Genomic DNA, 24,308 nt, shown 5'->3' with positions numbered 1-24,308 from the left:
CAGGAGGTACCGGTAGTGGCAGTGAGTCAGGATAAGGTCAAGGACTTATCAGCCCGTCTTACTCTTACTAGTCTTACTCAAGTCTTACTAGTCTTAGACTCTTAGACTTAGGTCACAAAATAGGTGTGTGGATCATGCTGTAGGCAGGAGGCTGTAGACCATGGGACACAGACTCAGTACTACTACTACAGTAGAGGACAGTCAGATGAGTCAGAGCTAGCAGTTACTGTGTGATGTTAGTGCAGCCGGAGTGCCGGACTGTACATCTATGACTATGGCCAAGAGTACACCCAAGCCAAGGGGTTATGTAGTAATAATGACGGTACTCTTGCTATGGCTGATGTGGGTACAAGTAGTGATTGTACCATGACTTGTGTACTACGAGTGCAAACTTCATGACATGATGACTGTAGACTAGTATCAAGAGTACATAACCCCGGGGGTTATGTACTCTTGGTAGTATGTACATCCTACAGACTAGTACTAGTAGTACAGTAGTAGGATGGGCATTAGCTATTTTGCCCATCTTGACTTATTATTATTATTATTATGCTTGTTCGCGTTGAAATCACCAAGCAAGCTTGGCTAAAGCCAAATGAACAAAAGAAAAGAGGACCAAGCGAAGCCAATACTATGCAATAGGCAATAAGGAGCACACACGCAGTCACGCACGCACAGTCGATCACTTGTACAGAATCTCACGTCATGTACTTGTACTGTACTTGCGTCTTGCGTGGGTGATCGCTGAAACCAAGGCAACAAACTTTGAACAAACTGGCGCCTTTTCTCGATGTATCGGTTGCACTTGCATGCGGAGTTGAAAATGTAAAGAGCCGTTGGCGTTGCGCGTAGGAGAGTTTGTACACTCAACGTTGCTTGTCTGTAGTTTGGCTCGTGGTTTGTTTGTTTCCTCGACATTGCTGCCTTGAGCTTGATTGTTTGAGTAAGAAGACTGGTGAAAGATTAGTAGAATGAGTTCCGATAAGTCCAAAAAGTCCCGCAAGCGCAGAAGGGATACTGAAGCTGGTGTGTGATATGTTCGGGCAGTGATAGGCCAATTGGAAATGGATTCGTGTACTCAACACGTTATTATTTCTGCTGATTACCACTGTTCATGTAGAAGACGAAGAGGATGGTGCTGCTGCCGCTGTAATGGACATTCCTCCTACTCCTGGTACGTGCACGCATTAGATCCTCTGAACAAAACGCTTAGATATAGCCACGGCGTTGTGTGTCACCCTATCGCCGGCTGTGGCATTCTCACACTTTTTTGAAATATTATGTACGGCTGTATTTTCATCATTGCCTGAGTGGAGCCATTGTCGATTTTACAAATTCCGATCATGCATCTTCCGTCCTTCACAATCCATTCAAAACTAGCTCGTTTTGGCGCTAAATGTCAATAATGTTTCATTCAAATAGTACGTACATGTGTGCTCGCATCAATGGAGCTTGAGTTGAATTCAATCCTGTTGAAAAGTCATTTGTATTCTGCAGTTCATAGTCGAGTGATACTAGTAGACTGTGTTGTGCCAATTATGTAACTCTCCATCACATGTTATGTATACTAGTATTGTGGTGATGTCACATACCAGTAAGACAATGCTCTGTCTGAAAGGAAGAAAATGGAACTGGAAATCTTTCAACACGATGTTTATTGCTCACTCGCTCAGCTAGAACTTATGCTGGTTGACGGTAACAGTTTTTATTTTCACTGTTTTGTTGTGCAGAATACCAAGCAGTGAATTAATTTAATGAATATTTCATTAGATGTACAGGTTGTCCTTGTCACACATTGTATGACTTCAGCATTGAACTCTCTAAAGTGCGACAGCTTGCTTATTCTGCCTATCTTGGACTGTGTACATAATTGTGTTTGACAGCTTCAGAGAGGAAGAAGAAGAAGAAGAGAAGACATAGTGAAGTTGGAGGTGATGAAGGTAAGACATTTTTCCTTGTAGTACATGTAGTTGCCCCTGTTGGCTGTGAAGCCATGCCAGTTTGTCCACAGTACGAGCACTCTAATTTCAGAAATTTTAGGTGGGATGGCAAAAGGCCAGGTTAGGTGAACAGAAATTTTAGGTACTCTCCTGGTGTCGTTTTCGCGCACAGGTCCGAACGGATTTTCTGCTCCGGTTAACGTGTGTTTTTGCTCTTCTGTTTTTTGTGTCTTTCAGACGACGCTGCTGTCGAAGAGGGTATGTATTTTGTCCTGTGTCACCATTGTATTGCTTGGTTGCAGTTATTTTTCCCAAGAGTTTAGCATGCATATGTACTGGATACACTTTGGTTGCTTCTGTATGGTGTTCTGTTTAGCTATTACTCCCCGCCGTAAGAAGCGTAAGAGTCAGAGAAAGGAAGGTGAGTACGACTCCCTCTTTATTTTGCCAAGTAATATGTTTGCCTGTTTGGTGTATCAGCTCTGCTTTCTTTGCTGTTAGTGTTCTGGTGTCTCATTGGTTATGTTGAAGCTGTGCCTTTGGTGTGCATACCATTATCCAGCAACACAGTAGAGATGCGTGCTGAATCTGCTGATTATGTCTTTCCCATCTCTTTTACCTGCTTGTGATTATGCAGAGTGGTCATCAGAGCTTGATATGGAGCTTCTAACAACATCGCTACCTCTCATCAGCAAGAATGCACTGGCCAAGCGTTCTAAATCTAGCAAAACTACCGATTTGGACTTTACTACCTCAGACATCGGTGCATTCTCCACTGAGGAGTGTAATGAGCGGCTTCGTCAACTGGAAGCCATTGTGAGTGAAGGCGCTTGTATTCCCGTTTTCTTTGTATGTGTGTGGGGGGGGGGGGGGGGGATCATGCAGCATCTAAAGTCTATTTCAGGCTGTGCTCAATGACGTCACTCCTGCTGTCATTTCTCCCCCAGGCACGTATTGTTTTCCAACAGCTTTACCGTAGTTTTGTATCTGCCTGCCTACTACTAATGCTGCCGTTGCTGCTGCCGCCGCCGTCGCTGCTGATGCTGCTGCTGCAGCAGTACTCTGTTGAGGTTGTCCAGTGTCAGCAAGATAGCGTCTTACCATACAGTATGTCTCTTGGTTATTTCGGGATAGTTTTTGTTTGGATTCCTGTATTGTAGTGTGGTCTGCGAGGCTGGTATCCGTAGTATCCAATATTTCCTTTCTGTTATTTCTGTTCTTTGTACCGTGTGTCATTGCGATCAGGTAAAACCGGTAAAGACACGTCATCAGATACTGTCCGAAGCTTTGGACATGGTAAAGGGCAGGTCTGCAACGTATGTCAACAAGATGTTTGTAAGTTCAACTCTGATGCGTAATGTTGCATGTGATGTGTGTACAGTGATGCTGAGCCAGGCATTAGTGTATTTGTGGAGAGATGGATGCCGATCTGCCTGGCACAGGATTAGTGTTGTGCCCTGCTGCTGCTGCTGCTGCTGCTGCTGCTGCTGCTGCTGCTGCTGATGTGGAGTAGAGCCTCAGGAAAGTTGGTGTGTATGTGTCGGTGGTGCCCTTCTCCTGCGAAAGTATTCCTGTCCAGTTGTTATCACAGGTGTGTACTGAGGGAACACTACAGTGAGTCATGTTGCTTGCATGTACTCTCACTGGGCGGCCAGAACCTTTGTAGGGCACAGAGAAAAAGAGCGTTAATTCTTATTCAAAACGTCCTGTTGCCTGGGCCGTGCGCAGGCACATGAACGTTGTAAATACCACTTTGCACGTACCAGCTGGGCTCTATCATGATGTAATGGAAAATCCCATTTTAGCCACTGTTCATTTCTGTAGGGCATGTTTTGCTAATGTATTGCTATTGTGCGGGTGTTTGTTTGCTTGTGCATTGCCACTGTGTGTTGTCAGTCGGAAGCATGCCCCAAGAGACCCGCCAGCGCCTACATGCTGTTTTGCAAAGATCACCGTGACGGAATCCAGGTAGAGGGCAAACCGTCCGCCGCCATGCAGCTGCTTGCACAGAAATGGAGAGAACTGGGCGATCGGGAAAAGAGCAAGTACTTGAAGAAGTCAGCAGCGGAGGGCGTCAAGTACGATTCAGAAATGTCCAAGTTCAAGGAGGCCCATCCTGACCTGTTCATTCCCAAGAAAGTGTAAGTTTTGAGGCCCCTATGTTGTCTTATCTTGTGATTGCTACTTTTAGACATTGTAGCGTGGTGCTGTTATGTGCTTGCTTTTATTTCATTTCACCAAGTGCTGCGATCGAGCTGTCAACGTTCTGTGCTTCTTACAGAACTGTACCCATGTAGCTTAGGTACTTACAGCCTGTGTGTGTGTGTGTCTGTCTGTCTGTGGGTGGGTGTGTACGTTGTGCTTTGTCTTCAGGCCTGGTGCCAAGGGCAAGAAAGCGCAAGTTGGCCCAAATCCACCACCAAGGTATTTATATGATGGCGATGATGATTTTCTGGCTGGTGTTAGTGGCCTCTCAAGCGTACAATGCATTTTTGCTTTTGAATGGACCACTCATTGCCGATTGGCCAACAGGGAGTCGTATAGCATCTAGGGAGACACCACAGGTGACTGAAACATAACATGATTTGGGTTTCGCTTCGGACTGCCTTTTCAGCAGGGCTGATGTATGCACACTCCCATATGGCATCATGGAAGTGGACTGCGATTGGAGACATCTTGGAGCCAGCAGGTCTAGGCCGCTATCGCGAATTCCATAGATAGCGGATCGCATAGAGCTCCCAAATCCGGCACCATAGTCTCGCGCTATCTCCATAGATAGTAAGACTCCCTTTTTGTCCAGATGCTACTGGAGCTGGCGAGGCAGTTAGATCTTTCTCTAGTTTCTGGGTAATGTGATCCTGATGACGTGATATCACCAAGAGTACGTAACCCCATGGGGGGGGGGGGGGGTATGTACTCTTGATATCACTACTGGTACGGCTGAGCATCCTACTTGACACTGATTCCTCCATTGGACACTGTGCAGGCATGTGTCCACAGTCAAACCTTAGAAGCTTCATTTCATAGCGGTCAGCTGGCCTACTTCACCTTTGTCTGCTATCTCGTTTGCTTGTGAATGCTGTTGATCGTGGTTCAGTGCACCCAATGGACGGGAACACTGTGGCATATGCGGGATTGGGATTGTAGTGTGCGTAGTTCGGAGGTATGGGTACTCTTCGGCCCCGACACTCCCGGATAAGAAAGGTTCTACTGGGTGTGGCCTGTGTTTTCTGTGCATGGTGGTGATCCGTTTTGACTTCTCACCTCTACTTTTTGGTGTTTGTGCGTGCAGATCTGCTCTGGCAGCATTCAAGGTTGACTACGGTGCAAAGCATAGTGGCGATACCAAGGATGCATCTGGCCAGGCCTGGAAAGACCTGGCCACCAATGCCAAGGCACAATGGGTGGAAAAGTGGAGAGCTGTAAGTCAATCTGGACATCTGTCACAAACACTACTCTGCTTGATTTCTGTGTATCAGTGTTGCTCTTGGGTGTTTGATTTCTCATGAACTGGCTGCCAGTGCTTCCACTGGCTATCAATGATAGTGAAGAGTTTACACAATGCAGCGGTGCAGCATTGCCGTTTTGTTGTCACTTTGAAGAGCGGAAGTGAAGAGTTGACAACAATATGAATCAGTGGGGATATGTAAAACAGAGCAATGGGGATATGGATTGAAAATGTCTACCGTGTTCACTAAAGTGACATCCTTGCTACTGCCAAGGTTTGTGCTGATCAAGTGTGTGTGCATGCTTCCCTTTATCTATTCTTTGTGTGTCTTTGTAGATGGTTGTGCAGTATCGTGCTGAGCTGACCAGACTACGTTCGGTGAGGCTGTTGTCTATTGTCATGCTATCGATTCCCAGTGGCCATGACATGCCTATGGTCGCATCTGAACAAACATGAACACAACTGGAGGGGGAGGGGGGGGGGGGGGCACATACCGTCTCTCAGCCATGGCCAGCTACCTATTCCAGAGATCACTGTGCTGCTATAACACCGTATGCAGTGTATTGCGATGCCTTGTAGTGACTGGGCTCATGCAGGTAGACTGGCTGGTTGGCTGGCTGACTGACTGACTGGCTGACTAGCGCCTGCCTGTATACCATGGGTATGAGAGGCTAGAATGAGCAAGAATCCCTTTGCTAACCCTATGCCTACTAATGATAAGATACAGGTAATGTATATGCATTCCATGAACATGAATATTGCACAGTTGCATGTTAAGGTTGCACTTTGTACACTGAAATTGAGACCCAGTCTATAACGTTACATGTATCGATGTGGCTGCTTTGTGCATAACTGATACACATCTATCTCATGTATCAATCTTTTTTTCTTTTGTATTTTGAAATTTCCGACTTCTATTTGAACCCTGCGTATATGCAAGACTCTATTATACATGGCATGTATGTGGAACATTGATGCTGACTGCTGCTTTCCTTGAACGTTTTTTTCTTGTCATGTTATAGTCCGCCAGCACAGAGGACCAAGAGCAAATTGATAGTTTGCTGGAAAAGCATGTAAGTGCTGGTGTTATGGTGTGTGTGTGTGTGTGTGTGTGTGTGTGTGTGTGTGTGTGTGTGTGTGTGTGTGGACGTGTGTACTGGCTGTAAGTGTGGGAATTTATCTTGTAGACTGTCTGGACAGGATCAAAGCCTCATATCTTTAATTTTGGGGAGGGCCGGTCACACCTTTGTATTAGGTGTCAGCTTTGTGCCTTTTCTTGTCACATGGTGAGGTGGTAAGTGAGTTGAATGACTATGCTGGTAGAACCCTGAGTCATGATAGTGGTTTTTTCTCACTCATATACATGTCCTGATCTTCCTTCATTGCTGGATTGTTTTTGTTGTGTTGTTGTTTCTTCAGACAATCCGGAAGACAGTCAACCAGTAAGTATGGTGGTTGTGGTGTTGGTGTTAGTGGTGTTTGAGTCACTGGCCTGCTGATAACATCAGTATTGTAGACATGCTTTCACTATCAGCAATAGTCCATACTCCCCAGGGTGTGCAACTGACAATATCCCAGCTCCAGGCAAAGTGCCTATTCTGTCGTATGTCGTCCAGTGGTTAAAAAAATCCTTTAGCTTTTTGAAAACCCATAACTGGAGTGTCTCTTCTACGCAAGGTCCAGTGGAAGAGATTCCGTATTTACTTGAGTTCCTTGCGTAAAAAAGGAAAGTCTTTCGAAGAACCTGGACATTTCCCAACACATGCACGTGTTCCAGGACGTGGACTTCGAGGTGAGGACATTATAGTCTGCATCCATGGAAGCCTGACCACCTTTTCTACTGAGATTCGTAGCATTGACGATGACCGCTGGAACAATTTTTTTAACCCTTTGGCTCCCCGCTAGACTTCAAACAGCCATAACGCAGTCAAACACTGCACTATCGTGAAAAGCGAAGTCCTCAGCTTTCCGTTATCCTTTTCACGATAGCTCCAACAGGTGTTGAGATATCGTGCTCGAAAGTTGCGCGGCGGCACTTTTCTCGCTCCGAGCGCGTTTTCGAGCATGAAGCGGGGAATTCCCCTTGTTCTCAATTGCCTGTGATTTTTTGCGTAAATCCTGGTGCTGGCTACCTGCTGCGTCAGTACAAAGAAATCAGAGCTGGGCGAGTAAGGAAATTGAAATGGCTGAAGACAAATGGGATGGAGGGCATTCCCTGCGATATGGTGACTTCGCTAGTCTGTAGAGTCGGGCATGCAACTCCGATTTCGCTCGATGATGGCTCATTGTGTTCACGCTGGGAAGAGCTTTCCAAAGAGCCCAATATTGTGGAAATCAGGCTAATAGAACGTAAGTTATGGCCAAATTTTGACACGATTTGAGCGAAAATTATGGCTATTTCTTAATAGTGGAGTAATGGGGGACCCAAAGGGTTCGGAGAATGCGTTTGAACTTTGCTAAGGTCAGTAAGGATTCTCGACCTTCATTGCAGCCATTTACGCATTCCTTTTCTCGATGCAAATGCTACACATGGTCTCTGCTGCAAAGATCACTTCGGGTTCACCAAATTTTCGGGCGTGGCCCTTCATCAGGGTGAAACAGAGTACGTTTGGACTGTCGTAGACGAGACACGGAGAATCTAAGGTCGAGCTGTCAAGAAAGTAAAGAAAAATCAGCAATTACAGCTTTGGCTTTGTTGCAGCGTTTCCATCTTGATAGAACCAATTTTTTGGCTTCCACAGCCTGGTCTTCCTCCAGCTGCAGTGTGTGTGTGTGTGTCTGACCCAATAACTGTGCGGAATGGATTGCGTCAGGGCTGCACGCTCGCACCAATGCTCTTCAACTTGTACTTCTCTGCCGTCGTTGCCAGTTGGAGGTCCAGTTGTCCGGACGCTGGCATATCCTTTCGATATAAAGTCGGGAGGAAGCTAGTTGGTGACCGAACGGCGAAGGGCAAGCTCCTGTCATCAACGGTCACAGAATCCCAGTTTGCTGACAACGCTGCACTCTACGCAACATCTCGGCCTGCCTTCGAAGCGATGACTTCCAGCTTCATCACATGTCCAAGCAGCTGGGGCCTAACGGTCAGTGTGAGAAAGACCAAGGGTATGGCTGTGGGTGAGTCTGCTGATCGCCGTGACGTTGTTGTTGGAGCAGACACGATTGAGGTGGTGGACCAATTCACCTACCTTGGCAGTGTGCTCTCCTCGGATGGTCTTGCCTGTGGTGATGTCCGCTCTCGCCTTGCGAAAGCCTCAGCTGTGTTCGGAGCCCTCAAAGCTCCTGTCTTTGATAATAAGACCCTGTCGCTTCGCAGCAAGAGGCGTGTCTATGAGGCTGTCGTCCTCACGACCCTCTTGTATGGTGCGGAGACGTGGACCACCAAGGCAGGCCACCTCCAGAAGCTAAACACGTTTCACCATCAGTGTGTTCGGTCCATCATGGGTATCGGCCGTCGTCAACAGTGGGATGATCGGATCTCAACGGCCACATTAGCGGCTACATTCGGTGTTGACCCTGGCATCACCAGCATCATCCGTCGCCACCGGCTTCGTTGGCTGGGTCCCGTCAGCAGGATGGACGACTCGCGCGCACCGAAGCAATTGCTGTTCGGCGAGCTGCCTGCCCCCCCCCCCCCCCCCCCCCCCCCGTCCTCGTCACGGCCCGAAGAAGAGGTGGCGAGATGTGGTGTCGACTGACCTGGCGGACCTCGGCGTGACCACCTGGCTTGAGAGTTGCCAAGATCGTCCCGGCTGGAGACGAGTTGCGAGTAGCACTCCACCGCCACGGCCCACTCCTGATCCTCTTCTATGTGTCTGTGGACGCCCGTTTCGTCGACCAGGAGACCTGAAACGACATGCCAAGTTCTGCGCTCATGTTCTCGCTTGAACTTTCCGACATTCGCTATCATTGCGTACGCAATGCGCAAGATCAAGGTCAAGGTGTGTGTGTGTGCGGCAGTAGATGAGGTAGAAACGGCATTCGTATTGAAAGCACTTGAAAACATCGGCAGAGAAAAAAGATAGCCAACGTGAAATTGGGTCAATGATCACTCGATGGAAAACACGATTGAGAGTTTCAAGACACTGCGGCTGAATGTGCTTCACTGAATTGTGTCGTTGCCATGGAAAAAGCAGAAGTTTCCATGGGTCTTCAGCTGCATGGCTGGACATTGTGCACAGTGTGACCACGGTCTCTACCAGGGTAAAGCTGTGTTCACAACTGGCGCATGTACGCGTGAAACCACGCGTTTGTGCGTATTTTTGCTGGCTTTTGGGGCGCCATGCATACGGAAACGCGCCAAAATGGAACTTCCAACATGTTGGAATTTTCAGCGCGTATCAGCGTACATGCCAGTCACTTTGACTGACGGGGTCAAAAAATTAGTACTCGAAGGTGTCGCACGCGCTAAATACGACTCGGATTGCTGTTTTTGTGAAAGGTCGAGCGCACGTTTGGAGGCGCATGAACCGCAAGCGTGCCGCGTCCACGCGCCAGTTGTGAACACAGCTTGATCCTTGCACACTTTATGTTTCGCACGGGGTCACTGGTCAAGAATACTGAGTACACGGACCAGGGGTTTCACATGATGTACTCCAGTCGCTGGTACTGAACAGGAGTTGCACCCTCCTGGGGGTCATGGACTCTGAGTAGCAGTCGCAGCTCCACCATGACTTGCTTGCCTCACATGTTACCGCACTGGCACGGCTACTTCAGTCCGTCAGCCTGTCTATCTTTCTCCCAGGATCAAACTACATTGCCGGTGTTGTGGTCAGCTAATTGTCGCCTTGGTGTTGTTTTTGTGCGCAGGGTTGGCTATGATTTGTTTGCTAAGACCAAGCGTGCTGAACTGCGTGCTTTCCACCCGAAGGACTCCATGAAGGACATTAACGGCAAGCTGAAGGTTCAGTGGTCTGCATTGCCCGATATTGACAGGCAGAGATATTGCCAGCAAGCTAAGGTGAGACATCCTCAACAATTATAAAATAGAAGCTGCTATTGCAGCTGCGACTATGCTCCAGGATTAGATCTAGTGATTAGATCATCTGTGACATTTCTATTGTTGTTGATCTCTTCTGTGCAGCTATTGCAAGACGATTGAGTGCATCGCGACGTAGAATCATCTCGGTTACACGCCCCTACCTGCAATCACATGCACCAGAGTTATATACACACACGCATGAGTGTGATGATGATGCTGCTGATGCGTGTGGAGCTTCGCTGCGTGGCTATGTTGTCGCGCGTGTCCTGCACTAGCACTATTACTGCATGTCTACACTTGGCTGTCAGCGTCACTACAGCTTGTGCTGCCTGTGCAGTCAATCCCTAACGAGATGCCATTTTGAAATCACGAAATATACATGAGTGGAATCATATCGAACTGCATTCTAACAGAAACATAGTTAATCGTCATCTCTCTTTGCTGTGGATGGGAAACAAAGACATGCTGGAGGTCTGGTATTTTCTTCCTCTCCCTTTCTCTTCTAGGCCTCTTGCCATTAGCGTTGTTACTTTCATCGATCTTATTTCTCCTGTTTCATTTAATGTTGTAGTAGTACGTGTCGAGTATCCGTACTGATGGTGGTGGTGACTCTGCGCAGTTGTTGATTTCTTTTCTTCTTCTCCTCCTTTTCAATGGTGCTTCTGTCGTTGGTGTACCAGCGGGTATGACAGCATTGTTTTAGCTGTTTGTAGCAAGCTACAACCTCCAATAGGATAGTTCTTACGTATAGCCCATTACCAGACTGTGTGTGTATGCGCATGCGCACCAGTCTTGCTGCTGCTGCTGCTGCTCGTGTTGCCAGCGATGTGTGTTCTTTTTTCTTTCTTTTTTAGCGGTAGAGGCTTCTCTCTGGCATGACAGCACATTCTGTGGATACATGTGCATTTTATTTTGACTTGTAGCACCACCCGTACATGTATTCGTGTAGTAATATAGCTTGTGCACACATTCTCTTCCTTCGTCTCTGAGCGGCGCATGCTCTGACTTGCTCTGCTGAGATTCTCTCTTGATGGGATTAGCGTGCTTTGCTCTCTCTTTCTCTCTCTCTCTCTAATCTTTGTTCTGCTTGTGTTGATCACATCTGCATGCTGTCGTGCCTGCTGTCTTTTCGTTTGTGGATTTATGACCAATCAGTGAATCGGATCAGCATGGCTTTCAGGCATAACCCTGTTGTACACGTATGATGTGTATTTGAATAGCTACTCCGGCTGTATCGTGTGATAACTAATGACTATGATTATTGATATGATTGATCATCAATGACTATAACAACAGTGCAAGATGATACGCTCTCATTGTCGGTGTGGACGCATGAATGCAGGCCTTTTTATCTGAACGGCCTGGTCGCACTGAATTCAAGGGCCAGGCGGGTTTTTGCTGTCTTTCTTCCTCCAGTAGCGCCATGTATATCAAAGACATGGCCACTGCATGTCGTCAGAACTATGTCTTGTACACGTAGGTTACGTTGACCACCTGTCCTGGTCTGTTTTTCATAAACTTTCATTCCTGTGGAAAGCCTCGGAGTCCAAAGATAACAACGGTGCACGAGTACAGTCAACTTCGCTTATAACGACACTCGGCGGCGGGGCATAAAAAAAGTGCCCTTATTCGCGAAGTCTCGTTATACCGTGTGTCAGCGCCTTTACAGCCATGGCCTTTATTCGAAACACCCCTGCTTTCCTAGATATTTTAGATGCAAGATGACTCACCCACTACGCCATGCCATAAAAGTCAAAGTCCACACAGAAATTTCAATCTAAATCCACTTGTTCACCCTTCCTGCTGGGCTGTAAGTTTGTTAGGGGCCGTCCGTAAATACCGATGTTTTTTTCAAGACGATATTCGTTCATTTCTCCCCAGACTCCCCCCTCCCCGCAAAACGAACATATAATACACATGTTTATGCAAGGTATCGATATTTTTTAATTATTAAAGTTCAATTTCCTCATGAAACGTGACCAGCTGCCACTCTAATTTCACCATACACCTAGGTTTGTGTTGCCACGGTCGCACAGCCTTGCCATGGCTATGCTCACGAGGTTGACTTTCACTTTGTGTAGGTCATAAACTACATGTTCGAACAGCGGCCGTCCATAGATAGAGTTCGATATTTTTTCTGCAAAGACGAGACGAACAGGGCCCAAATCCCCTCCCCCCCCCCCCCCCCCCAAACGAACGAATATCTTCTCTGAAAAAACATCGATATTTGTGGACGACCCCTTAGTATAGTACTTATTCCTTCATTTTTACAAAACATACTTCAAATGTCTTTTCATTTATGAAGCCCATGGCTTTATAACTGAGACTGGCTTTATAATCGAATATACCGTCATGGCTTTAAAGGTGCGGACATACGGTATGTATTACAGTTGGAAGGGACTTTGCTCTGGGCATGGAAATGCTGTCGTTATATCTGCAGTCGTTATTAGCGAAGTTGACTGTACATTCGAATGTTTTTTAAACAATTCTTATCCGGCCGCCTTGCCTGTAGCCCAGGGCAGCACGTCTACATTACTGTACTTGTCTGGTCAGATTTTCATGAAGATTATTTGACACGACTACATTAAACTGTGTTGTACTTGAAGTACGTGCATAGAATAAAAAGAATCTGTTGCCGTGTTGGTGAAATGTATGATGCAGGTAACAGTGACAAGAGTTGAGCATGTGTGTGTGCGTGTGCGTGTGTGTGTGTGTGTGTGTGTGTGTGTGTGCGTGTATATGTGTGTGTGTATGTGTGTGTGTGTGTGTATATGTGTGTGTGTGTATGTGTGTGTGTGTATGTGTGTGTGTGTGTGCGTGTGTGTGTGTGTGTGTGTGTGTGTGTGTGTGTGTGTGTGTGTGTGTGTGTGTGTGTGCACTGGCTGTTGGTAACCACCCAGGAGAATGAAAGAAAAGACTAAGTCAGGAAGAGCCAGTGCATAGAGCCAGTGCATGCCGGAGTATGTGGTGTGATGTGTGTGTGTGCGGGGGAAAAAAAAAAAAAATGAAAAGACCAAAAATAGGGATTCACTGGCCAGAAAATGTCACTCCAAATAGCTGTATGGTGTAGACCAGGCTGAATAGTGACGGTCAATTCTTCAGCCTTGCAAGCTGTTGAATGGTGTAATCCCAGCACAAGTTGCTATGGCTTCTGCCGTAGCATTGCTATCATCGCCTCCGGCGATGGGCGTCAAAGGTCAAGGTGTGTGTGTGTGCGTGTGTACATGTACCATGTACGACACAAACCCAAATCGAAGCGGAGAGCCTGAATGTGCACACGGATCAAACAGAGCCATTGCACTAGAAACCATTGAAGCACTTTTGCCATAGCAAATCAAGAGATGCTTGTATCTCAGGTCGGCAGCCGGATAAGAGATGTTTGAGTGTACAAAACTGCCCAGATCCGACCGGACGTCCCTAATCCGGGCTCCTCCGTCCACCGGGCACCTTTCTGACACATCTAGAGACACAAGAATATTCTAGAATTGGCAGTTCAACGAAAAAACGGCCCCAAAAACTACTGATTGGCAATACAAATGTTTATGTTGATTCAGCAAGTATGCAAGTTCTGAGTAACCATGGTTACAGGCAATTCCTAGTTACGGCAAGTGCTCCGAGCAGTCCCAAGGTGCCCAGATAAGAGACGTCCGAGTGTACTGACAAAAGAACGAGATCATTTACATGCATAATATGCCTTGCATTCCGGGGCAGGTGTGCGTAATCGGCATGCAGCAGCTTCTATACTCTTTGCATGGTCTTTCTCTATAACATGGACGAGGCCAGAACATAAAGCAACACTTGCACACGTGCAGCAATACAGCCTCGGTTGCTAGAATATATTTAAAAAAAAGTATTTGGCGTTTCTAAAAGGAGATAATAGAAAAGAGAACGTGTGCAATGAACGCGTGTTGTTGATACTGGTGCTCAATATGGGATGGCAATTCTGCGTTTAAAAAATAATTATAGCAGCACGACCATTCATTTGCCGAGCCAGCAGTGCCTCTTCTCGTGCATGTTCTTACATTCGTTAGTTATCGATCGTGAATCTGCACCTGTCCAACATCATCCATGACTTGCTGCTCCTTGATGACGGCAATCATGCAATGACTTGCCGCTCCTGGATGTTTCCTTCTAGGCGACAATCTCGCTCGTCTTCCACCAGCTTGGCTCCGGACTGGTGGCCAGCTGCAAACGGTCATCACTTCGCTGTGCATCGTCGTAGTTTGCCAACTACAGAAAAACAGAGAAGAATTGAATATGACTCATGTGCTTGTTGCATGTTGAAGCTTTTTCGAGTTCAGGTATGCAGCACACTGTGATACGAGTACACTTGCAGAGGATTCCCACGTGGCGTGGACACGCGGTTGACAGACGCTCAAATCTGGGCATGTGCTTCACACAGCTGTAGGGCAAGCAAATTGTCCGTGGCATGACCGCATGTACCGGTATGTGTATGAAGGGTGTGCGAATGATGTCATGCCGGCTGGGTGCTCTCCTGGGATTGGCACTCTATCCACTATCCCGTGCTGAACCGCTTGTTAGATAACTGATGTGGTTGGATAGCAGAATAAGCAGGGCGCGTCCTAACCGGTGCGGCAGGTCCGGCCAAAGACGCACCAATAATTTCATCTTGTGACTTTTGAAGCAATGAAATATGGGCCCAATTTCCCTAAATTTCCGGGGGGGGGGGGACCCCCACCTACTCATGCGGCCGCACCAATATCAAAATTAATACCTTCCGACGCTCCTGATAAGGTAGTCAATCGAATGACCCAAAAAAGGAGAATTAGTTCTGGATGGCCATACACGGAATGATAGTAGTTCACGGTCAAGGTGATATTCCACAATGTGCACTTACCAAGGGATGTGGCTTCAGTCCTTTCGGCTTGACAGGGAATTTCCCTCCGTTTCCAATCTCATACACTCTCACTTCACTGCAGGAGCAGCAGACACAGAGATCACAGTCATATCACAGAGATCACAGTCATATCACAGAGATAACATACACAGTTAGAAAATACAAAAGTTAAAAGCCAAGCATGCAGTAAAACTCCCCGTTTGTAATGCGCACTTGTCCCCAGATCTGAGCACTTACTGACTCTTCAGTATAGTCACAAAATGGGCTTTTCAACGAAAATGTCACCCAAAATAATTGACTGGCATAGCAAAGTGGCTACTTGCTTGCAGTCAGGGAATCAGGGCGTATTAGGGCGTATGCTCTGACTTGTGGGCAATTCCTCGTTACAGGCAGGGCCTGGTCCCAACCTACCTGGAATAACGGGAGTTCTACTGTGTTGGTAAACACTCAACAACAACAACAGTACTATACTGGGCCAGGGGTGACTCTGATGCACTAGGGCTAAGTCACACTCTGTCAGTGACTGTATGCTGTTGCTGTTGAGATAGATGGAATTTTGTCTGCACATCTCAGTTGATAGAAAACATCACACACAATGTTGCCCACACTAAAGTTTGGCTCACATACGATGGTGGCAGGGCTGGCAGGGCTGGCAGGGCTGGCAGGGCTGGCAGGGCTGGGAGTACCTCTGACCACTCACGTATACATACCGAGTCAGTAGCACAATATTCGGGGATCCTCACCGACCCGCACTGTACCCCGGTGTCTCCAACATACAGTACATTGTACCCCCTCCCCGTGCATCTATAGCTCAGACGTGCCGGTCATGGTAGCCGATATGTCCAGCAATAGGATCTTACCAAATTCTTGCGTTCGGAATGCCGTTTGTAGCCGTGACGGTGATGCGGACACCAGTACACTTGGCTGGGTAGCCAATCTGTGTGGAACACCAAATATGATCACATGACATGCCTAATATCATTTTAAAATATGATTTGGGGCCAAATACGATATTATGCCAAATATGACATCGTGCTAACAAAAAAATACTAGTATGATATCGTGCTAAATACGATATCTTGCCAAATATGATATCGTGCTAAATATGATCCCATGACATCGTGCCAAAATATGATTACATGATATTGTGCCAAAATATAATAGCATGACATCATGCCGAAAATATGATATTGTGCCAAATCAGATCACACGATGTAATGCCAGACATGATCGCATGACATCACTTACACTGAAGTCAGTTCAGTCACATACATGCCGCAGTTTTACGCAATCTTCTAGGAGGCTTTCCCACCGTTTCAACACAGTACACAAACCATTCTCGGCATGAAGTACTACTGATTGTACGACCATGGTACGAAACACCTCACTGGACTCGGCGGTGGTTTCGTTGTTGACAGTTTAGAAGTTTTGGTCTTTGACGACTGGTTGGTGGGTCTCATCTGCTCACCTCTAGCTAAGTGTTGGCCTTGATCTCGCGCAAATTGTGATTTCAATAGTTTGTGAGATTCAAGAGACACATTCATTGGAGGAAACATGAGCGTGAACGTGCACCTTCATGTAGCTGGGTAACAGTTACTCGGGTCGACAAACCACACAAGTTGTAATTTCCATGCTAAGATGCACTCGGTGTGGATATGAACACACGCATGTGCGCACTCAGCTAAGGTCAGCATAATTATAACTGTATGCAGCATTCGCATGGGCAAGATATTCATACTTTCGTGGTGATCAAGGGAGGGATTATTTCGGAAATATCGACATGTGCGTATAGCCACTTGCCACATGTCACACAACTATTTTTGATTCTGTAAAGACGGTTGAAGGAAATGGGCTGGGGGACTTCTCGCTAGTTTCTCATTCCCGAGGCCATCTCGGGGAATAGCTCAGCCAAGCTAAGCTATTCAGCACTAGTGTGCCAATCAAGTGGTTGGGTTACTCCGGTTACTCCCACTTACCATGTGAACTCTCTTGCGTTGGTAGTTATCAGTCACTGTCATCACTGTCTGCCATGAGTTGGTCTCCTCCGCCAATGCTTCGATAGTATAGTCTTTCACTGTCTCTGGCATTGGCTCACCCCAGATCATCTTGGATTGATCCTCGGCACTAATGCTGAACGTGAAGAACCTATGCAAGCCAGTATCAAACACAAGCTCCACCTATAACCCCCCCCCCCCCCACACACACACATACACATACACCAACAGATACATGTATGCATGCACACATGCACACACATCATGTACGACAAACATACACACAGTCATGTCACGCATGGTGCGTGCGCACACACACATGCATACACACACACACACCCACACACACCCACACGCACACACGCACGCACGCACGCACGCACGCACACACACACCAAGATACACGTCATACACATACCGTAAAGTTCCGTGTATACGCCCACTCGAAATAACGCCCATGCCCGAAAACCGCCCAGGGTGATGCTGTACCTGTGTATGCGTATGTGTGCAAAATGTTATGCATGCTTATGAAATCGCAAGCGATGCAATATGCACCTTGTATAGGCCCAGTCCGGAAATAACACCCATGCCCAAGTATACGCCCAGTTTTCAGACCCTTGTTCTGTATACGCCCGGGGCTTATTTACGGAACTTTACGGTAATCTATTCAAAAGTGGAGAAACCATTACCGGTAATGCTCTACATTGTTTGACTTGTACTTGTAGTACAATGCACTCTGACACTGTCTACTGCAGTACACTGTGACACTGTCTACTGAAGTAGGTCCAATGTAGGTCCAATGGAGGTCCAATGGAGGTCCAATGGAGGTCCAATGGAGGTCCAATCTTATTCCTCGTTGTGTTTTCATTATTGTGTGTTAACGCCCACGGGTTGCCCTGCTCTTCCTCTTCTCTCCTATCACTGGAGTTGTTCAGCATACGCCGCAAAGCCGTGTACTGCAACATCTTGCTGGTTTCTTCAATATGAACATGCAAATAGTGGTGCCCCTATTGCCTCCACCCCCCCCCCCCCCGGACCGACTACTGGCTTCTGATGCGGCATGAAATCTGACGCTACAGTGTGCCCTTCTAAAAACAATTTTATAATTTTCCTGTCTGAAGTACAGTGTTATGTTTCTGAATGGGTACTATTCAGTATTCACATACCTGTCCCACAGACGCTATCGGCTCCTTGAATGTCAGCGTGAGTGTAGCTGGCAAGCCGTTGCTACACATGGACACCAGTGCATGAGCACAAAAACACACACACAGCACACACACAGCACACACACAGCACACACATACACACACAAAACACACACACACAAAACACACACACACAGAGCACACACACACACGCACACACACACACAACATTCGGATCACACACACACGTGCACGCAAAACACACACGCATACGGATACCACTTCAGGCGCGTGCTCGGCGGGGGGCACGGGGGGCACGTGCACCCCCCCCCAAAATTTTCAATCTGGGTTTTGAAAAAAATAATACTGCACCTCGGATGTGACACGTACGTACACATGCAAACGGCCTTCATGTACACGTACAGCGCAAACAAGAATTTTGCACGTAGATCTACACTGTGCACAGCATAAACATTACCTTGCGACAGCTAGTACAGTCGGATTCTTTCCCGGTTTCGATTTCTTGCTTTCAGGTCTCTGGATTCTTTGATTTCTTTCCTGAAGTATGGGTATCTGACTATGACTGAGCTGCTCTTTTCATAATGTCAAATCGAGCGCCGTCATTGAAGTCATTGCGCAAAGCTTCCACGCTGCCGCAGCTAACTCTAAGTGAAGCGTTCGGTCGTTCTGCAACTGTTGCTGCGGGAGCTGTTGCTGCAGCGAAAAAATCTGATAATATTTCCTCGAGTGGCGATGAGGGTTCTTCAAGAGGTGAAGAGTCAGACGAAGTGGTAGTAGTTGAAGAGGTCGCAGGAGAAGTAGCCCAGGCTGCCGGGTCTACCGCGGTGGATAAACCCGACGAGGTTGATGTAGTCGCTTCAGGCGGCACTCCAAACGACATTGGAGAAGGCTACAACCTTGCATCACAAAAGTGGACCTGTTTGCCGTCATCGTTGTCCTCTGATGAGAAGTGTCGCTTGGTCGACCACCACTTTGTGCCAGGGCCGAAACACGACTTTCCTGTCCACACAGGAAATGATGGCAGAAACCGTCGTTTTCGTCACCAGTGGCTAGAGGACAACACGTGGCTGGTCTATTCACCCAAATGCGACGGGGGTTTCTGTCTTCCGTGCCTCCTATTTCCCAGTGGTGCGGATCAGGGACAGCTCACAGCAAGACCTATGTCCAACTTCAAAAAGGCCACCACTTTGCTGGACAAACACGGCTCACAGGCAAACCCACAAAGACGCCGTTGCCAGGCAGGGCCGGTTCAAAAAGGTCGTGTCTGCTGGGATCCAAGGCAATTGTAATGTATGCGAATATGCTCTAAAATTCAAGAAAGGTTGCAAACAAATTGCAGAAAATTGCCGGGGGGGGGCTCCCCTCGGCTCCCGTGCACCCCCCTAGTTGGGGGGCCGAGCACGCCCCTGCCACTTGTACCAACACAGAGTGGGGAGTGGGGAGTGGGAGTGGGAGAGTGTGTGTGGGGGGGGGGGGGGGCGGGGGTAGCCAGCCATGAGCAGAGAAAAAGGAGGACAAGAACAATGCAACACACCTACTAGTTTGGTAATGTACACAGCTATGACATGTACAGCAGCAACGGGGACTGACAGCCTTACAGTCTGACATTCTTACCTAATCCATCGGTTAGTACCAGGCAAGCACTGTGATGTCATACAACCACCCTTGCCAAACACAGCACGCGTTTGACCGGAGATGACTTCCTTTGCAGCTCCCGTATCCTGCTCCCTGTAACCAAAGGAACATATGGCCAACGACAAAATTATACAGTCCAGAACAAATTACCGCACACACAATACAAATGGGCCAAGTGCAGCATGTCTCGCGTTGAGAAGTTCATGGATTCAACCAATAATATGCGCTATGTATACCGAGTAAGTCGCTAGTGCATCGCACGCTAGTGAATCGCTGTGCTGCGACTTTGCCAAGGCATCTTAACTGTCGACGTAATCGCATAACAACCTCTCTAGTCATTGTTAGGTCAATGAGGTCATCATGGATAGTGTCATACAAAGTGTGATTGGCAGGTCATCATGGATCATGTAATACAGCCTGCGTATCCACTTACGAGCTAGCAGAGACTGTAGCAGTCAAGGCTTTGTCTCGCGGATCTTGGTTCACTTGACCAGGAACAAACTGGTCGTCTCTCAGCAATTGCTGTACATGATTGGGTACAGTTTAGAACAAGAAGAAGAGTTGATACAGTCAATGCCGATTTGCATGTGTACATGGTGTCGCAGAGTCTAGAGGAAAAGAAGTGAGTGTGTTCTCATGTCACAATCTCATCTAGCCCATCACTGCCCGCATACACATGGCTAGTGTCATGACTGTAGTCTCTCACCCTACTACCCGCACTGGTCACTTTGCCAATGCCATTACAGCCAGTCCCTTAGCATACAGTGGACCCATGCTACACTTACAGCCAGGTCGTGACCATCATAAGGAAGAGTGCAGTGTGATTACAATCAAGCCATCACACCATACCACAGGTCATGATATTGTGTCGGGACAACTGGCACTGCATTCATATCCAGTCCTGATGCTCACATACCAAAACACGATGTTAATTCTCCATGCCAACACTGCCATTGCATGTGCATGCCACTACCATACTATGGTGCTGTGTGGGTAATGTGTGTGTGGGTGATGTGTGTGTGTGTGTGTAATGTGTGTGTGTGAGTAATGTGTGTGTGGGTGATGTGTGTGTGGGTGATGTGGGTAATGTGTGTGTGTGTGTGGGTAATGTGTGTGTGTGTGATGTGTGTGTGGGTGATGTGTGTGTGTGGGTGATGTGTGTGTGGGTGATGTGGGTAATGTGTGTGTGTGTGTGGGTAATGTGTGTGTGTGTGATGTGTGTGTGGGTGATGTGTGTGTGTGGGTAATGTGTGTGTGGGTAATGTGTGTGTGTGTGTGTAATGTGTGTGTGTGGGTGATGTGTGTGTGGGTGATGTGTGTGTGTGTAAAGTGTGTGTGGGTGATGTGTGTGTGGGTGATGTGTGTGTGGGTGATGTGTGTGTGGGTGATGTGTGTGCGGGTGATGTGTGTGTGCGGGTGATGTGTGTGTGAGTAATGTGTGTGTGGGTTGAGTGCCATGGCCCAGTGCCTACCTGTTGGATACTCCAGATGGCATCGGGATTGCTGCAAACATCATGCGGTGTCATCATGTGCAGAGCAGCATATGCGGCGGCAGTACCAGCACCTTGACCATGCTGTAAGAGAAACACAGTAAACAGACATACACAGTACCAATACACCGTCAATAGGGCGTGACAGTAGCATATGTACTGATGTAAAGTACCAATGCACACTGACTGAGTCAGTACATACCAGTACCAGTACCAGTACCATTACATGTACTTGTAGTGACTGTGTTGTTGTTGTTGTTGTTGTTGTTGTTGTTGTTGTTGTTGTTGTTGTTGTTGTTGTTGTTGTTGTTGTTGTTGTTGTTGTTGTTGTTGTTGTTGTTGTTGTTGTTGTTGTTGTTGTTGTTGTTGTTGTTGTTGTTGTTGTTGTTGTTGTTGCTGCTGCTGGTATACTGTAGGCCGCAGAGTTGACATACATCATTTATCATGAAATACTAGAAATCAATACCCAACACCAACAGTTATTCGAGGTTTCGCTGTCAGAGACCCCAGCAATGCTGCACATGCAGAATTGCACACTCTTGGGAGTATATTGGCTCTTAGCGTAACCCTCTATGCACGGGCTCCATCTCATACCGTAACAACAATACAATGTGTCATGTGGTTATGATTGGACATGCCGTACTTCTACGCTCCACTCAACCCCCCCCCCCCCCCAGATTCCTGCTCAGATTCACCCGGGGTTGTTGCACTGGGCAGCAGAGGTTGCACTGGACAGCGGAGGTTGCACTGGACATTCTCATGACTGGTATGGGAAGGTGGGAAGGTGGGAAGGTTTCCACTGAAAGTGTGTATGGAGTACAACAGGACGAAACGACATAAGAGATGCCCGTAACATGACGGGTTAATGCTGTTCTAATGTACACCCCTGAATATGGATGAGCCGTGTGGCCACCTTGGGTTGTTCCTGCAATGTACTGCAATGTACTGCAATGTACTGCAATGTACTGCAATGTACTGCAATGTACTGCAATGTACTGCAATGTACTGCAATGTACTGCAATGTACTGCAATGTACTGCAATGTACTGCAATGTACTGCAATGTACTGCAATGTACTGCAATGTACTGCAATGTACTGCAATGTACTGCAATGTACTGCAATGTACTGCAATGTACTGCAATGTACTGCAATGTACTGCAATGTACTGCAATGTACTGCAATGTACTGCAATGTACTGCAATGTACTGCAATGTACTGCAATGTACTGCAATGTACTGCAATGTACTGAACATTGCTAGTATCAGAACCAATTATGTTGTGGGCTAACAGCCACACCTCAAAATACTCTGCTTTCGACACTTTACTCAAAATACTCTGCTTTCGACACTTTACTCAAAATACTCTGCTTTCGACACTTTACTCAAAATACTCTGCTTTCGACACTTTACTCAAAATTCTTTTATTCATTTAACGTTTGTCAGTGTAATTTGAGGTGTAGCTGTTAGCGGCCCACGGCATAATTGGTCATGATGAAGCTGCCAAGAAGCGTCCAAACTCATCTTGTTAGTATCATATTGTTACTAACGTACCGACATCAAGGACCCCCCCCCCCTTCTCCCCCTCCAGGTAGCACACAGGGTTCATGTTGCCATAGCACCCAAATTCACCCACTCACCACACAGCAGGTTGCCATGACGCGCTGTGATCCAAACGCTACATGTGTGAAGCTAGCTAGTCTACCAGCCATCATCATGTTGCTGACATCAGCTGACACAAAGCATCTCAACGGTGTGCCATAGATGTACGGGACATAGGTGTTTGAATAGGGCGGTCTGGCTGGATCATTGATACCTGTACATGTTGCACAGCAAAAATGCAACTTATTAAATCATTAGATTTTAGAAGGTACTCTCCATCAGAAGCATGGGTCTGGATGAAAGCCCCTCTGCAAACACAGCTGACTATGACATGACCTAGCTAGCTGGCTGTGTAGTGGTAGAGTAGCACATGACCTAACTGTCAGGTAAAGGAGGTAGTGTGTTTACGTGTGTGACTAATATAAAAGGGTGGCAGAGCATGCATGTTCACTTTGGACAGTTTAGGTCATGCACCGCTGTGATGCGCCGCTGTCATACAGCATCCATGCCTATGTTATTAGTCAGACCCGCTGGTCTATACCCTAGACATTCAGCGGATATATCCAGCATGGCCTTGGACCAGGACTTCTACACAGATTTAATCATATAAAAATAAAATAAAAATTTCACGCTTCGACTCGGCTGAAGGCCGAGTTTTACGCATCTGCAGGAACGCCATCACCCTTCATGGATCAAGGCGCAGATGCAGCTCCTAAAGTGGTGGGAGGTGAGTAGAACAGACCCACTACAAAGTGGTTTAATCATAAACTGCTACATTACTAGTCCAGATCATAGGCATATCAATAAAGAACTAAGATTAGTGGTGTGGAGAGAGTTCAGTGCACTGCTGGATAAGACTTATTGACTCGTTCCACGGTCATGGAATACACACTCAGGATGATGTAATCACACTCAGGATGATGTCATCATGTGACTAACCTTGGGGATCATGCAAGTCAATACCCCAACCACTGTGGCACACGGCGTCTGAGAACGACGTTGGTGTTGGAACTATATCATTCTGTGTTTGCACATACAGGCCTTTGATGCGACGGGCTTCACGTTTGCATGGTAAATAGCCTGGGCGGAATAACACATTACAATCGACATGGAATAGGAAAGTTATTTAGGTAAAGAAAGAAAGAGCAAATTCATTCACCTTAGAACCACACACATTCATAGAACAGAGCTGTTATCC

General features: G+C 47.1%; 2 protein-coding genes across 3 annotated transcripts in view; one reads left to right on the top strand and one right to left on the bottom strand.

Moving 5' to 3' along the window:
- The first annotated feature begins 842 nt into the window (after positions 1–842).
- On the top strand, positions 843–11,675 carry LOC135808161 (nucleolar transcription factor 1-like). Its single transcript, XM_065321310.1, has 15 exons — positions 843–1,026; positions 1,121–1,174; positions 1,884–1,940; positions 2,178–2,198; positions 2,317–2,361; positions 2,578–2,756; positions 3,186–3,275; positions 3,837–4,081; positions 4,314–4,364; positions 5,233–5,362; positions 5,725–5,766; positions 6,411–6,461; positions 6,808–6,830; positions 10,198–10,348; positions 10,472–11,675. The coding sequence occupies exons 1-15, from the start codon at positions 972–974 to the stop codon at positions 10,487–10,489; spliced, it is 1,212 nt and encodes a 403-aa protein (XP_065177382.1). The 5' UTR covers positions 843–971; the 3' UTR covers positions 10,490–11,675.
- Positions 11,676–13,632: 1,957 nt separating this feature from the next.
- The window catches only part of LOC135808159 (uncharacterized), a 46,825-nt gene continuing 36,149 nt past the window's right edge, over positions 13,633–24,308 (bottom strand). For both annotated transcript variants that reach the window (XM_065321307.1, XM_065321306.1), the window contains exons 14-23: positions 24,050–24,190; positions 23,149–23,324; positions 21,495–21,596; positions 20,456–20,544; positions 20,002–20,115; positions 18,388–18,448; positions 17,204–17,404; positions 16,088–16,164; positions 15,228–15,303; positions 13,633–14,599 (exon numbers count right to left, since the gene is read on the bottom strand). In XM_065321307.1, coding sequence (XP_065177379.1) covers positions 14,501–14,599; positions 15,228–15,303; positions 16,088–16,164; positions 17,204–17,404; positions 18,388–18,448; positions 20,002–20,115; positions 20,456–20,544; positions 21,495–21,596; positions 23,149–23,324; positions 24,050–24,190 — 1,136 coding nt within the window. In that variant the 3' untranslated portion in view covers positions 13,633–14,500. The remainder of the gene's footprint in view (positions 14,600–15,227; positions 15,304–16,087; positions 16,165–17,203; positions 17,405–18,387; positions 18,449–20,001; positions 20,116–20,455; positions 20,545–21,494; positions 21,597–23,148; positions 23,325–24,049; positions 24,191–24,308) is intronic.

The sequence above is a fragment of the Sycon ciliatum genome, chromosome 2, assembly GCF_964019385.1.
Source record: "Sycon ciliatum chromosome 2, ocSycCili1.1, whole genome shotgun sequence".
In the NCBI taxonomy this organism is placed as follows: Eukaryota; Metazoa; Porifera; class Calcarea; order Leucosolenida; family Sycettidae; genus Sycon; species Sycon ciliatum.
The sequence above is the reverse complement of the archived record's forward strand: the minus strand, read 5'-3'. Positions and strand labels throughout refer to the sequence as shown.

Excerpts from the sequence above, each read along its gene's own strand:
- LOC135808161 (XM_065321310.1), top strand. The coding sequence starts at position 972 with ATGAGTTCCGATAAGTCCAAAAAGTCCCGCAAGCGCAGAAGGGATACT. Across the intron at positions 1,027-1,120 it reads CAGAAGGGATACTGAAGCTG|AAGACGAAGAGGATGGTGCT; the intron begins GTGTGTGATATG and ends CTGTTCATGTAG. Across the intron at positions 5,363-5,724 it reads GGGTGGAAAAGTGGAGAGCT|ATGGTTGTGCAGTATCGTGC; the intron begins GTAAGTCAATCT and ends GTGTCTTTGTAG.